Source organism: Echeneis naucrates, chromosome 17 (genome assembly GCF_900963305.1).
Source record: "Echeneis naucrates chromosome 17, fEcheNa1.1, whole genome shotgun sequence".
In the NCBI taxonomy this organism is placed as follows: domain Eukaryota; kingdom Metazoa; phylum Chordata; class Actinopteri; order Carangiformes; family Echeneidae; genus Echeneis; species Echeneis naucrates.
Window position 1 is genome coordinate 13,200,279 of NC_042527.1, and position 15,635 is coordinate 13,215,913.

The 15,635-nt window shown below is 40.6% G+C and overlaps 1 protein-coding gene across 1 annotated transcript in view; it reads left to right on the forward strand.

Annotated features, from left to right (window-relative positions):
• LOC115058073 (PH domain leucine-rich repeat protein phosphatase 1-like) overlaps positions 1-15,635 on the forward strand; it is a 39,919-nt gene that overhangs the window by 14,494 nt on the left and 9,790 nt on the right. Inside the window, exons 2-4 of the mRNA XM_029525380.1 lie at positions 11,136-11,332; positions 12,109-12,234; positions 12,996-13,144. Of these exons, the coding sequence (XP_029381240.1) occupies positions 11,136-11,332; positions 12,109-12,234; positions 12,996-13,144 (472 nt within the window). The remainder of the gene's footprint in view (positions 1-11,135; positions 11,333-12,108; positions 12,235-12,995; positions 13,145-15,635) is intronic.

The following is a 15,635-nucleotide window of genomic DNA, read 5'->3' on the forward strand; positions in this document are numbered from 1 at the left end:
TAGTCTGACTTGTACCACCACAATTGTGTCTGAGCTGGGAACAGCTATTCTACTCGTGAAGTCATCATGTGACATGAGCAGAAATTGCTCTTAGTATGCATGTGGATCGAGTTTTTTCCCCTAAATTTGGTCCATTGTGACCACTCATTGAATCTTGATGTGCAGGTGGTGCACAGTATTTGCAGTAATCTGTCATGGTAAACTCCTCCAGTGTCAATGCCAGCTAATTTACAGACAGGTAACTGAGCGTAAATATGTTTCATACTTTCAGAAGAATGAAACCACAAGTTTCCAAAACATTCTTCGAGGATAAATAGAGGCCAATGGTAAACAAACCCTATTTAAAAAGGCCTGTTCCACCGACAATAGTCGTGCATGTACACAGTAATATAAATGTAAACTGATAAAGATTACAGCAAAAATAACGAACTAATAAAATATCCAATTGTAAAACTCTTTTAATGTCCATTCGCAAATGAGTCTGTACAATTGTATGATTTGAAATGATTTGTAAATCCTAAGGAATGTTGTGTCTGCTCAAGAGTTTTTTTGCTGTTTTGCACCACTTTGCTGAGGTTTACAACTGGCTGAGATCAGCTCAGCTGGGCTCAACACTTTTCTCCTGTCAGTCGGCCTGCCTGAAGTGACACAATACGCCTGTAGCCAAATTCTTTTCTGTCTCTTGACATGTCTATATAACTATATAACATTGTTTTCTTTACTCAGTTTTAGAAATCTCTGCTTGAACTCACCTTATTTTGTTTTACCTGTCCATCCTACATTTGGATCTCTGTTCATCAGTTCTCTGAGATGAGCCTGCACTGTTCTCAGCCTTCACTGTACTGCAGCATGCCATAATGGACCCTCATTATTTTTTATCTGCTTTTATTTATTTATTATTACTTTTATTATTATCTTCGGACTGGCCCCCAAACATATTAAATTATTCATTTGGGGCTCACCACACATTGCCTCGCAATCATACTTAGGTTTAGATGCGTCCACTCAATTCATTTATAGAACAAACTCGCACATGCACACATATTGTATGCATCTGCATTCATTTACACAGGGAGAGCAAGCAAGGGAGCGCAAGGGAGAGAAACCAATCCCCAGAGCTCTGATGTGTGTGTCTGTGTACTCCGAGCGAGCTGATCAGTGGGCTTGTGTTTTCCAATATAAGGTTTCATAACACACGCTCATTACATAACAGAAGCAGGAGTGGAGCTGAGGAGAGGGGGGAGCACACATTTATGTACGTCAGCATCCATTCCTTCCACTGACAGAGGGAATCACTGGGGAAAATCATCCTTTCACGAGCACTGATGCCAACACCTGCAATTTGAAGCATCCATAATGCAATTCTCATCTATGTCTGCTGCATTGGGTTGTATTTTTAGGTGGATATTGATTCAATCAGTTGATGAAGTATGCTCACAAAGATGCAGGTGGTGTGAAGGACAGTACTGCTGATAAAAACACAGCTATTTCTGTTGCTGAAGGGCGCATAAGTCATTAATAAAAAATTCATAGACTAACAACCTGATTTATTAACCTCTTATGGAGCCCTTCACATTGTAGTTCCTCGTTCCAGCTGTCAGCCATATGAGTTATGATTGGTAATTTTCATTTGTGTCTGCTTCTTCCCATGAACACAGCTTTGCATCCAGTCCGTGATATGACGTGGCGATATGAAGATGATTCACTCTTCATATCGCCACTCTCACAAACAAACAAAACAAAGACAATTCAGTTCTACAGAGCACAAGAAATCCTCCTTCAGGTCATCCCTGTGCCTTTACACATCCACACACTCCCCCTAAAGACAGTGTATGGTAGTGCACTGACCTGATAACTGGAGTTGTACAATACCTTTAATAGCAGAGGGCTGTTTGGTTCCCTTCTCCCTCGGGACAAAGGATAATAATGGTTTGATAGGAAAGATATTGCAGGCTGTGACCTCATTTGGATTTGGGATGTGTTTCACTGGTCTGAAAGGTGGTTTTGTGTAGTGTTTATGTGTGTGTGTGTGTGTGTGTGCGCGTGTGCATGTTACTGTCCGACTATGTTCTTACTTGGGATGTTTAATAGCCATCTGAATTTGAGGACATCCATCAATCTATTAATTATCCACCTCACCCTCTCTCTGGGAATACAGAGACAAGTCACGGTCACTTGGGCCCAGATCTCCCCGGGCCAGAACTGACAAAGCAGTGTCACTCAGTTTTTGTTTTTTTTTACAAGCGGGACCAGAGGCGTTCTTCCAACAGTCTCCCGAGAACCCAAAAAAAAAGTGCACATACAGGGAGACTGTCATCTCATAAATTATTAGTAGATATTGCTTTACTTTTTTCCAGATAGTTAAATAACCTTCTCTTTGCCCTTTTCAAAATCATAAACCTTCACTCATATGGTTTGAGCCTTTTAATATGCAATTCAATGATATGTAATTGTTTTATTAATAACATAGATAATGAAAGCAAGCTGCCGCCTGATTATATGATTATATAAATATTCCTCGAGCTAATCGACTTCTTGCGGTGCTGTTGAACAACACTGACTTTACAGTTATTAATCACGATTTCACTGTTGAATGCACTTTTCATTAATGTACTCTGTTATCATCAACACAATTGTGTTACTGTTACAATACATACATGAGGAGGACGTGGATGTATTAATCAGAATTCATGGAAATTCATCAATTAGTTTATGACATATCTTACTTGATCTTACTAGATATGAAATCGGGTACTATGGAAGTTAGTATGGTTCACCTTCTGGGGACCAGAAATTTCAGGAGATTGATTAAAAGTAACGCCAGTCAACCTCTTCAAACAAAATAGAGCTATCCAAGTACTCTCCAGTTTGTCCTTGTTTGACATTTTAACTGCTGAGCATTTTTTTTTTTTTTTAAGTCGCTTCCTTTGCAGTCAAAATGTTAAAAGTGAACACGATTCAAAGCAGAAACACACGGACACATTGGCCTGTGTGCAAATGCAGAGTCACAGAGATAATGCAGGAGCAACTCACTTATTTCCCATGCAAACACATACCTCAACCAACTTTAACACAAAGGACAGCTTGACACATTTCACACATCAACACCCCCTCACTCCCAGAGGGGGTAGCATGCCCTGCCACCTTACATGAGAATATGTGGGAAGAGGATGTTTTCAGGGTTTGGAGCAGCTAATTACTGAGAAGCTAAAAAGCAGTCTTGACAAGTTTTGTTTTTGTTTTGTTTTTTTCTTAATTTGAATTAGTTTGCTGCCAAACAGTTCAGCGTGTGCATTCCAGTGGAAGGTACAGATGTGAAGTGTAGCTCTGGGAAAAATGTGCGACACTTTAGGTGAGTGTGACAAGCAGTCTGTCACCCTCGATAGTCTTTGCCACCTTCCAGTAGCCCTTATCAACAGACAGTCGGCTTAAAACAGCTTGTCACTGTGGATCTGAGTAATCACCCCCGTGTCATCCACAGAGAGGGAAAAAGACAGTGAGGAGAGATGGAAAAACAAATAAAGGAGTGGAGCGAATTCAGCAAAACTGATCAGGTGTGTGAGTGACATCCAGCCCTTAAACACACACTTTTAAGTAGATGGATTTCTACACTGTGTGCGCATGTGCGTATGAACAGAAGGACGTTGCAGCTATTTGTGTCGCAGAGTAACAGCTGGTCTCGCTCAGTCTTACATCAATTACTATGTCACATTTCCACCAAATTCCCTCAACCGTCATTACCTCATAAGTTTGTATCTCCAACATTGCAAAGGTCTTTTGACAACTAGGCTTAGAGTTTTTATTGTTGTTTGTGTTTTTTATTTTATTTTATTTTTATTTATTTATTTATTTATTTATTTATTTTACAAATCTTTCCTTTGTGGATAGATAGATTGATTTTTATTAAATGTCAGATGAAGCAGAAAAAATTCGATCCAAAAGCAGATCCAAAACCGGATATGAGCTTATGAACATTTCCAGGTCTTACTATCTGGTGCATCACATCTGTCACTGCCTATAGAATAAGCAACTGCCCATGCATGCTTGTGCTCTGCTGCGACTTATGTGGGTCATTGATGCCCTATGGTGCGGCATGCCCGATCCTGTAATGGAGGTGTGCTGATGTCAGGTCACATTTAACAGGGTAGGGTGATTAACTCGGGATGCATCCTTGCTATTACTGAGAAGGTCCAAAGGGGGAAAAAAAAAGAAAAACATTGATCTGTTAACTGGGAGATGGATGGAGAGAGGTCAGCTTTCGGGTGGTGATGACTAACAATGATGAATAACAGGGGCAGCAGGGCATCTGGGAGGCAACCTTCCAGCCTGGATGAGCTGAAAATACTGACATTAGTAAAATAGGAGTTGTTTCCTTTATGGTACTTCCTCCATTAGTAAAAAATATACCCATCTATAAATATCACAGAGTGTGAGAAGCAGTTGTTACACACCCACATGTTCATTTTTTAATAATACAACGTATTTTAAAAGTTTAAAGTCCTGAATTGAACCATTTGTCACTGTAGTGAAACAGCATTGGTATGTAGTGCACGGCAATGTGGTCTCTCTTCTTATCATTGAACAAAAACTAAACAACTCTAACACACAGACACAAAGATACATTGATTGGAAGAATTAAAGATACAATAAGTTACAATAAGTGCCAAATATTAGGGGTTGGAATCTTTTACTATCTCACGACTCGTTTCAATTCCGACTTTTTGGGGCTACAATTCGATTCAAAACGATTTGATTCATAATGATTTCTTCTTCAATCTATAGGTGTGCAAAGGATCCTCATGATCTACTCCAGTCTGCTTTGCAAAACAGAATGACAAATGGAGCCATTAAAGTGTGTTTTTCACATTTATTAAGTTTAAAACATTTATCCATGCTTCGATGGAATTGTTGCAACTGGTGCATAAAAACAATATCACATATTGCTTAATGAACAAAAATAAAAGTGTCTCTTTATGAAAAAATAATTGTGCAGTTAAACATGGGTTCCTCATTCCTCACTGTGAAGCTAATGTCAAGCTTGGTCTTCCCAGGAATTCAGTAAATAGGACCCTATAAAATCTGTGATCATAGAATCACGGACATTAATAACAGAATGCTTCAACACAGAATAACATGATATTGGCCGACATTTCACATAAAAGTTTTTTTAGTGGGTTAGGGTTAGAGTAAAAAGGAGCGTATCTGTTGGGAAGATGCTTCAAGGCGGTCACTAATAATGCCTGCCCCCACAAGCCATGAATGAATCTGGTGACTTGAGTGTAATGGGTGCAGTTCAATTCCCAGTAGGGGCATCTGAACTTCTAGGTTAATTGGTGGCTTGATGTAAATGTATGTAGTGACCTGAGCAGCACAGTGGAATGGTGGTTAGTGATGTCGCCCTGCAATAAGAAGGGTGTGGTTCGATTCCCAGTAGGGGCTGGGACACAAGGATAATTGGTTGCTTGGTAACGAGTGATGGACTGCAGCAAGGAATGGCGACCAGACTAGACTACATCAGACCAGAAGTGAGCCCCCTCTCCCCCCAAAGACTAGAACGGACCTTTTCAGAGAGTAGAGACTAAACCAGAGTAGAGAGACCAGACCAGACTAGACGGGGCACCGAGCACCTCCCACCCACCCCCCTCCAGAGACCGGACCGGACACCTTCTCCAGAAATTGTCTAAATTTCATTACTTAAAACACTGTCTTGTGTTAAATTTACATAAAATGCAGAAAACGGAATTCTCAAAATTTAGAAAAGTTCTAGGATCGGCTCCGTGGTGATGTCAGGACGTCCTGCATACAAAATTGAGGCAGACAGCCTGTGGATTTGTTTTATTTTTTTTAAATCGATCTTTGGCACATCCCTATCAAATATTTTATATGCAGTACTGTATATGTACTATACTATAATCCTGATTAGGTAAATTATTGACTGTAATTAGGAAATTATAATATTAAAATTATAAATTATAAATGAGAAATCCTCATTTATTTTAATGTTAACAAATCTAAAATACTACAGAACCTAAAGAAGATAAACTTAAAGGAATTGTTGGTTTGTATGGTGTGGATGGGGGATTGCTGATTGTGGCTTTGTATTGTGGTTGTAGGAATTATCATTGATAGTGACATTAGTAATCTGAGGGGCTTTCAGTTGTTACTGTACAGGTTTGTGTGTGCGTGTGTTACAGCACCTGGGGTGCACACACATTTAGCCAAGTATGGAGGGGAAACTGTGTTTTCCTCAGCCTGGGGATGAAGGAAGGAAGCCTCCTCCAGTAACCTACACAGACACACTTTAGTATTCCTGCTCCCACATGCAGTAGGTCTAGGAATAGACTGACTTCTTCGCATGAACACACCCACCTGGCAGCACTTGCCTGTTATCTTTAAACTCACATCTTCTGCATGGCTCTCAGATTATGGGATGACCAGTTGTTACTAAATTCATCGCTACTAAAAATATTCCTAACGTAGGCGGCCTGCGGTTCGTACATTTGGAATATATCTACTTTCTCTTATAACTTCCTTCCCTCTTCTGTATGGTTACAAGAGCTCTCACTTGTCAATTGGCTACCCCTGTAAACAGGATGCTCACGTGGGAGTCCCACCCATCTCCGTGCTTCCTCAGTTGCAGATTCCCATGGTCAGACTGAAGCATTTGCCTCCATCCTGTCATCCCAAATCCATCTCTTATGTTTGTAAACTGCAATACTCATAAAGGAGCAGCTCTTCAAACTTGTCTTATCACAAAAGCTGCCCGTTCAAAGCTGTCTACATTGTTCTTCATCTTAAAAATCTCTTGCTGTTTTTGGTCCATCAACATTCAGGGGCAACATTTAGTTGGATGCACATATGGAGACAGTTAATCACTGTCACTATGTCTGTGTGTGTGTGTGTGTGTGTGTGTGCGTGTGTGCATATGCTTGTGTGGGAGAGAGCACGTTCCAACAAAAGACCTAAAAATAGTAGGAATATGCCCATGTGACATATTGAGGCTAAAAGCTTGTGAATAATTTGTCTAATGCAACACATACTCCCTCACTGAGCTCAGTCATCAAAATGTGCTCCTGTTGGTTACCTGTGCCAGCCAGAGAAGCTGGGAGGTATCTGGTCAGTTCAGTTAGGCCAGTAGGCTTGTCTGTGTGGGAGACAGACATCATATGGATCTGGATGGACTCTGGTGGACAGATAGCTCTTTACACACAGGTGGCGTGATTAGATTTTGGTTGTGGCGATCTGTGCCTACTTTTTTTTCCCCACTATGGTTGACAATAATATTAGCAGCAGTAAAATAAAGAAAACACACTGTAAGCCTTTTTTTTTTTTTTTTTGCTTCACATGAAACCTGAATAACAACACAGATATATTAAAATATCCTCAGATATATCCTCAGGTTGCTTCTTTATTTCATGTTCCTTATCATTCCCTTGGCCATGTTTCGTCTAAAAGGAAACTCCAGACTCCCTTTTTAACTCACTTATCTAAAGGACACCCTGATATACTTTCTTTGAGTCTTGTCTTGTAAAACCCCCTGTTTGTACAAGTAGGTATATGTTTCCATGCGCCCTTAGATCAGAAAAAAAGTGATTTATTTGACTTTTTCTTGAAGCCATTTCCTAAACTTCCTAAAACTTTCTCACAAAACTAAATTTAAGGTTTTGGGCCTTGCATTGCATACATTGACCCTCAACAATACAATAATCATTTAATAGCATGTCCTCGAAGGTGGATGGCTATGGTGGCCCTTTAAAGAAGGCTAAACCGGCTGTTTTATTCACTTGCTGCACACTCCACTTGATTCAGGAGTACAATTTAATAATGATGGCGATCAGCAGTGTAGAAAAGGGGAACCTAGAGCAGAGCAGTGACAGCTTGGAGGCAGTGAAGTAAGAGTAAGAATCAGTACAGCAAGCAGCGACATTCACTGACTTCAAAATTGTAATCCTTATGTCTAGAGATTTTATTTATTGGAATTTTTACAGTCCCTAGTGTTTGCACCACTAAAACTTCTATGAGGAGTTCTTGAGGACGGCTGTTAGAAGGCTTTACCACCGGGACACACTCTCAGTTGCGTGCCTTGGCGTGACAGGGTGTTTCGGCCATTTATCACCAGACACCTTCTGCTGAGGCAGGCTCTCCACAGGTTGATCAAGCCTGGATGCATGTCCAGGGGTTAGCTGTTCGCCTTAGCAGCCCAGATGGTGTCGCTCCTTTTGATCTGTAGCCAGTGACTGGTCCTCTCAGTGGTGTTGGCCAGTTCCTTAATTGGCCGTCGTTGAGCCTGTCCCCTGACTCCAGTCTCCCTGAGGGTCTTTGATGCTGAACTGGCTACAAAGCCCTTATATCCCACCTCCACTGAATGTGTATTCTTTTCTAGCATCTCAGATTTGGGGTGTTGTCAGTTTTCAGTGAAGGCCTTTCTTTGGGGACTTGATACCAAACCATTTTCTCAGGATAGTTTAAAGAAGGATCTTAGTAGTATCTAGATGTCTGTGGGGATTTTAATTAGACACTTAAAGTTTAAAAAATAAATAAATAAATAAATAAATAAATAAATAAATAAATAAAAAAAAAAAAAAATATATATATATATATATATATATATATATATATATATCTTACTTGTCTTTTATTTAGATATTTGGGTTAATTTACTAACAATGCACTTCCAAATGGGATTTCATTTTTCATTTACCTTTTAAATATTTCATAAAAACAGAGATATTGAAATATTACAGATCTGTGTCGCATCTTGATTGCTTAATTAAAATGTATTTATCCATATTAATCTCTGGATTATGATTGCCAGATTTTGATTTCTGTTGTGATGTTAAGGCTGAATGTCAGAGAATACAGAAAGGATAAGAAAGAGGTGTATTTTTGTGCACATCATCATACACATTATAATATGGATGGATGCTTTGTTCTCAGTATCTATTTTGTTTTATGGGACTATATTTAAGTTGGCAGGCATGCAAATAATCCTTCATTCAAAGAAGTGAGATGGCTACCCTTATTCCCAGATCTGCTCATGTGAAAGAAGTTTACACACAAATGTTTTTGTTTTCTTTTTTTGTTATTCCACAAAATATGAAGTGTTTTTTCTGCTATTTTGTATACTATACAGAAAAAATGTCATTGCTATATTCCCAGTATATAATTATACATAGTGTTGACAGGGTCTTACATAAACGATAACAACAATACCGACAACATAAACTGCTGTGCAAGCTGATGAAGTTTTTATTTATTTATTTATTAATTATTTTTATTTTACAATTGTTTAGAGGCCTGTGTGCTTTTGTAGGTCCAATGTATGATTGTCCAAATACTTCTCACCTTTGTCATCAACATTTTAATAATAGTAGGCTGCATTACACACTCAACATTTAGGAAAGCAAATATCCTTTTGCAAACTAGGAAACTGATTGTATTGTGAGCACAAGATTAGCTTGTAACATAGAGCTCTCTGATTGTGCTGATGTTTAAAAAATACTGATTATCAAAGCCAGTAATGTATATGTTTGATATATATGTATAGCTAAAAGTGAAATATGTTTGACCACATTAGCTCCAATCATCAGACTTTAGGCCAGAATATTATTAAACTCTGCTGAGCATGTTGGGTGAGAGCAGTTTGCAGTTCAGTACTGTACCATGTGAATTATTTAAAGCCACGAGAGCGTGTGCAAGTTCACACTTGCTTACTCTACTGACTCTTTCTTCATTTCTTTAACTCACCTCCACCTCCCCCCTCTCCTTCACTCTGTGTGATTGTAGTGAAGTGAAATATGTGTAAAAGGGGCCGTGTCAGAAGGATGCCGTTAGTTTACAGCAGATTTTCTGGAAAAGAAAAAAAATTGTGAACCAAGGTATGATTCTTTTGGCCAAATTGGAAAAACAGTGAGGTTAAACAAGCTGTGAGCGAAAACATGCAAAGCTATAGATAGAAAGGACAAACTGAGAGACAGGCAGCTGGACAGATAGAAGAGAAACAACAGGAGGAGGAGGACGGCGGCACATGCCAGCCCCGGGATGTTTTTGCAGAGGTGGAGGTAGACGTAAAGCAGGTGGATGTTTAGACAGTATGATAAGCCAGCCTGGCTGACAGAATGCCTGATAAGCAGCCTGACTGTCAGGTTTGGCAGGCTGGCAGTGAAATGAGTGAGCAGGGCATAGAGGAGAGGCAGACAGATGGGTAATACTGGATAAAGGCAGCTGACGGTTTGTATGAGAAGTGCTGTACCTGGTATTGAATTTGAGACTGTTAATGGAGAGCCACACTGAATCCAAATATGGGCTATTCAATTCCCTGTGCAAAATAGTATGATAAAGGCTAATGGTTGTGCTGCAGAATGCATTTAGACCTCATGCTTTCTCTCTGTGTATAGTTCTCATTTTGTAGCATTAGGTGGTGACTAGCTCAGATCAGGTTTTAGCCCTGCTTAGCAGACAACAATTGAATGGATGACCTTAGATCTGTATGTGCGTATATTTGTGTTACCTGGCAGATAAAGCCTGGTTTTGTGCATCTAGCATTAATTTATACAACGGAATACATCAAGAAAGACAACATTAATGATTTCATAATAATGCAATTGGATGCTTTGAATTCATATTGCCACCAAGTTAAGATTTGTGTTTTTTGTGAAACATCTTGAAAAATATTATTATTCACATTCCGTATTCACATTTATCCTCTCATGAACTATAAAGTATTTGGTGATACCTTTGAAATGTTCTCCACCGCCACCTTTTTTTTTTTTTTTTGGTCCAACACTTTACCACCAAACTACAAAAAAAAAGAAAAAATCTCACTAGCTTCATCTCTACTTTGTATAGCGTGCTAAGTAAATGTTAGCAGGCTAACCTGCTGAATTAAGATAATGACAATGGTAAACATCATCTTTATAAACATCACCATGTTTGTGTTGTTAGTAAGGGCATGTTAGCACAGATAAAGTATTATTGTGTGCATATCTTGAAAATGGCTGCACGGATATTTGTCTATAATATGAAACTCCACCAGTTATTTCGAGGTGATATGATCATTCTTTCCCCCCCCCGACTCATTTCAATTTTACATCTAACAAACTGCTAACAGCACCATCTCTCATTCTTTGTTGCAGGGAAGCCGCAAAACATCGAGAGCTCAGAGCGGGTCCAGTTGTCAGGGATGTACAATGTTCGGAAAGGGAAGCTTCAGCTGCCGGTTAACCGCTGGACCAGACGGCAGGTCATCCTGTGTGGCACCTGCCTCATCGTCTCCTCTGTTAAGGAGAGCCAGACGGGGAAGATGCACATCCTCCCACTCATTGGAGGAAAAGTACGTAAAAGTCACGGAGCACAACTGGTGGTGCATAATCTTTTATGACTTGTTTTATAATTTATGCTTTGGATCATAAAGTCATAATGCTGTATGACCTGCCAAAGTCACTTTTACTACCCTCTGCAGATCTCTTCCTGCACAGTGGTGTTTTTTCCTACATGACACTTCACCTTCAACAGCTGCTTGACCTTTTGCTTGCATTTTATTTGTCGCATTTTCTTTCCCTTCACCATTTAAACTACCTGCTCAGAATGACCTTAATCTGCTTATTGTTATATGGATCTGTGTATCAGCAAGGCCAATAATTATCTTTTAAGGGCGCTGCTTAAAGCCCTTCCTACTGCTTCACACAAAGGACCTTCCACACAACACCACACCTATTTTGTAAACATTTCTCACACAACACGTGACCTGTAGTCAACCATTCATCCACACAGCGCCTCAGCATCTGCCTGTAAACGGTTGATGTGTCTATTTAGACATCATAACTAGTCAGGCATTCATTCACAGAGTCCACGTGCTTGAGTGTGTGTGATTATGCGTGTCTAAAAAGTAATTTCACATTCATTTAATCATGTTTATGTCACGCACGTGTGTTATGATCAGTGTGCTTCTGGTTGACTGAATTTCTTTACCCTGCAGCCATTAAACATGTCATTTCCTTCAACAGAAGCCATTTCAATTAAAATCTGTCTATCTATAGGCATGGGTTTGTTGTTTAGGGTGATGTCCGGATTTCAGTCTCTTAATACGTATGTCTTTTTTTGTTGCAGGTCGAGGAGGTGAAGAAGCACAATCACTGTTTGGCCTTTAGCTCAGCAGGGCCTCAGAGTCAAACCTACTACGTCAGCTTTGACAGCTTCACGGAACACCTGCGCTGGCACAGACATGCTGCCAAGGTACTGAATGTACACGAGGGTTAGAAAAAGAGAAAGAGAACATGAGCTTCTGCTCTCCGGCAGTTCTTATGGGTCAACTTCACTGTACATTAGAACATGTAGGACTACTAGCTGAAGTATGAAAATATGACACTACACCAACCACAATCCTACTATTCCTATATGTTTCTGCCATCCACTCTTTAGTATGCAATATAACCCAAATGCCTCTGAGTGCACTCACACATGAACATCACTCATGGCTTCCCCCCCCCTCTCTCTTTTCTCTCATTTGAACTCAAGTAGGCCATAGCCAGAAAACCTCTTTTCTAAATATTAACAGGGACATACATGTCACCAGCACCCAGAGGGCCACTCAGAATAGGAGCCTAGATAGAAGCAGCACGTGCCCTACTGACAACTGCTGAGCCTCTAGCTAGCTCTGATCAGCTCAAGTTCATGGCTGTAGATTTTCTCCTTTAAAATAAAGGGGAGCCCAGACTACAGTTTATCTGTGTCTCTGTAAATTTGACTAACAAATGATCATGGGTTAACTGCTCTACGTACCTGCTGCTAACTAATTTATTCAATGATGTATTATGTGATGTTAGGTCATTAAACTGTTGGACTTTTCCTCGACTTCTTCTGAGTCTAATCCTAAGAAGATTGGCTGTTGAATGACATTTGACCCCTGAACAGCAGGGTACATACACACATCGTAAACCTGTAAGGAGATAATCCTGTTAAACACTCTTCTTGTTTTCCTCCTCACCTCCATTTAGATGGTGTCTCAGAGAATCAACTCGGTAGACCTGTCCTGCTGCAGCCTGGAGCAACTTCCTCTGAACCTTTTCTACAGCCACGACCTCACCCACCTCAATCTCAAACACAACTTCCTGCCTGCAGACCAGCGGCTGCAGCAGTTGCAGAGGTACAGTACAATTGTTAATCTACAGTAAGCACACCTGAGGCTAAACTATAAGGAGTGGGACAGGCAGGAAAAAGTGAAAGAAATAAAAATGGGGAAGGGACTTGAGGAGGTTTTACAAGCCAATGAGACCGCACAGGGTGGTTTAGAGGGCTGGTTAAGGCAAGATGAGGCTTGAAAAGGTTTTCCAAAGCTAAACATAATTTGGCCACAACGGGAGATGAGCTGGGCTGTTGTACATGATGGAGAAAGACAAAACACAGTGAGGTTTCACTAGACACAGCAGGTCATGACTGGCTATTTGGACGGCTTTAGCTTTTTTCCTGCAATTTGCAAGCCATCGATCTAAGCATTCTCAGGCTGGGGCCATTGGCACACGCGGACCAAAGGGGTTAGGCAGGGCTGTGCCAGGCCAAGCCCATTGAGCCCAGAGCCCAGAAGGGTAGATGGATCTGCAGGGAAGCTTTTAATGTCCCTGGCCTCCCTCACTCTCTCTCTTTGCGTGCACCATCTGCTGTATGCTTATCATGGTCCCAGATTAAAGCCCGCATCCAAGACGTGTGTGTGTGTGTGTGCGCCTACATGAATTAGCATTCAACTGAATGAATTGTTTGATTCTGATTCCTGCATGAGTTGTGTGTTTCGAGAATTGTGCTGGTGCAAATGTGTGTGGGGGTTTTGTGTTAGGGAGAAAGAGGCAATTGCATGATTGCATGCAACAGAAAAGTGGCTGCAGGCTACAGATTCGGGGTCAGTGCATACAAAGTCTTGATACAGTATGGCATTTGATTTTTGTATTCCATTTAAGGTGGCCCAGCAGTGTGCGTGTTTGTGCTCATATTAATGGGACTGTGCCTGTTTTTTCTTGCATACTTGTAGGAGCTTCACAACAGAAAATTATGAATGAGGGAAGAGATCTGGAATTTATGATGCTCTGCCATCATGCATTTTTTAAATCTGAATAATGACTCATGTTGAAGATCCTTCAACTGACGTAACAGATTTTTAAATCAAAGCAAGGGATGCACAGCTACCCTGCTGGTCAAACAAGATAACATCCATTTACCTTTGCCAAAGCCTAAATAGGCTCATCTGCATTTGACCCAGCATGAAAGAAAAAGAGGTCAGCTATGGGCAAGAGATGGATCCTTGGCTGAAAATAAAGGGGTTTTGACATGTACAAACATGTAGCGGAGTTACTTGAGTACGCACTTGGCCCTGAGAGATTAAAGTAAAAAGAGCTTGAGTCAAGAACAATAATACTCTGTGTGCAGCTTCTATGACTGTGGGTGTATGTGTGGACAGTTGTGTGAGAGTCTGTTTTTGTTTCTGTGTAAACACTGGCTTTCCCTAACATCCAACATGGAGTCATAGTGCTTTGTATTTTTCCAAGAGAGATGGAATGTGTGAACCTGCCACATGCCTCCCCCCTTCTCCTCCCTGCCCAAAGACTAACCAGTGGGTGATCTGCCAATCAGATATGCATAATCAGTCGTCTGGGATACTAGGTCTTTCCTCTGGCATGGGACAGCCTTCCCATCATGCATCACACTTTGAGACAGAGGTCACCGTTCACTGAGGGTAATGGCTGACACTCCATATGCATGTGGTAGATGTTTGGCCTGTTTATTTACATATGTATGATAGTTCAGGGAGATACAAAGGGCATAAAGACATGGAAATGAATAAAGGGGGTATTTAATCCCATGGGTTATTATTTTGGGAAATAAGATTTTTGGGAAATTATTCTTTACCATCTTCATCTGAGATAGTGCTGAGCAGATTCTTGCAGTTGAATGGAGCTTTTTTCTTTGCTATATGAAAAAAAGCAGCTGCACATTGATTGTTTATTGAAATGGAAACCATAAATAACACAACAAAATGGTTGAGTGAAAAGAGGCTAAAAAGCTTCACAGAGCTTTGAGGAACTCATTATTTGGTTGATAAATCTCTTTATGAAAATAGTGAGTACAGCTTTAAATACTCAAGGAAATGAGTGAGGAGAAAAATTAACAGCAAGACAGGACAGCATGACACAGAGAAGGAGAAAACGTGAGGAGGGAGTATGAGCATTACTCAGCAGACTGCAGAGGTTGATTTAATGGTGAAATGACATTTTCCCACATGCGCCCCTCACCCACTGTCAGCAGGAGTCACCCTCAGCTGGAATTACTTGGTCACCCTAATCAACAGCCCTGATATCTCAGTTTATTTTTTCTTCATGGCAACAATATGCAGTGTATGTGTGTGTGCACGCACATAGGCAGCAAAATCTGACACTGTGCCAGTTGTGCCGGTTTACGCAGCTGTTTCATCCCACGGTGGTAATATGGTGCTCGACCAATCTCCAGCATGCCGTTGCTGCTCTATGTTTGCACGTGATAGGTGATAGCAGATTGTGTGTGTGTATGCATCTGTGTGTAGATAGATAAATAAAGACAGTCTGCTCTGCCTTGTTGCTTTCCCTCCCCTCCCTCTGAGGGGCAAACCGCTC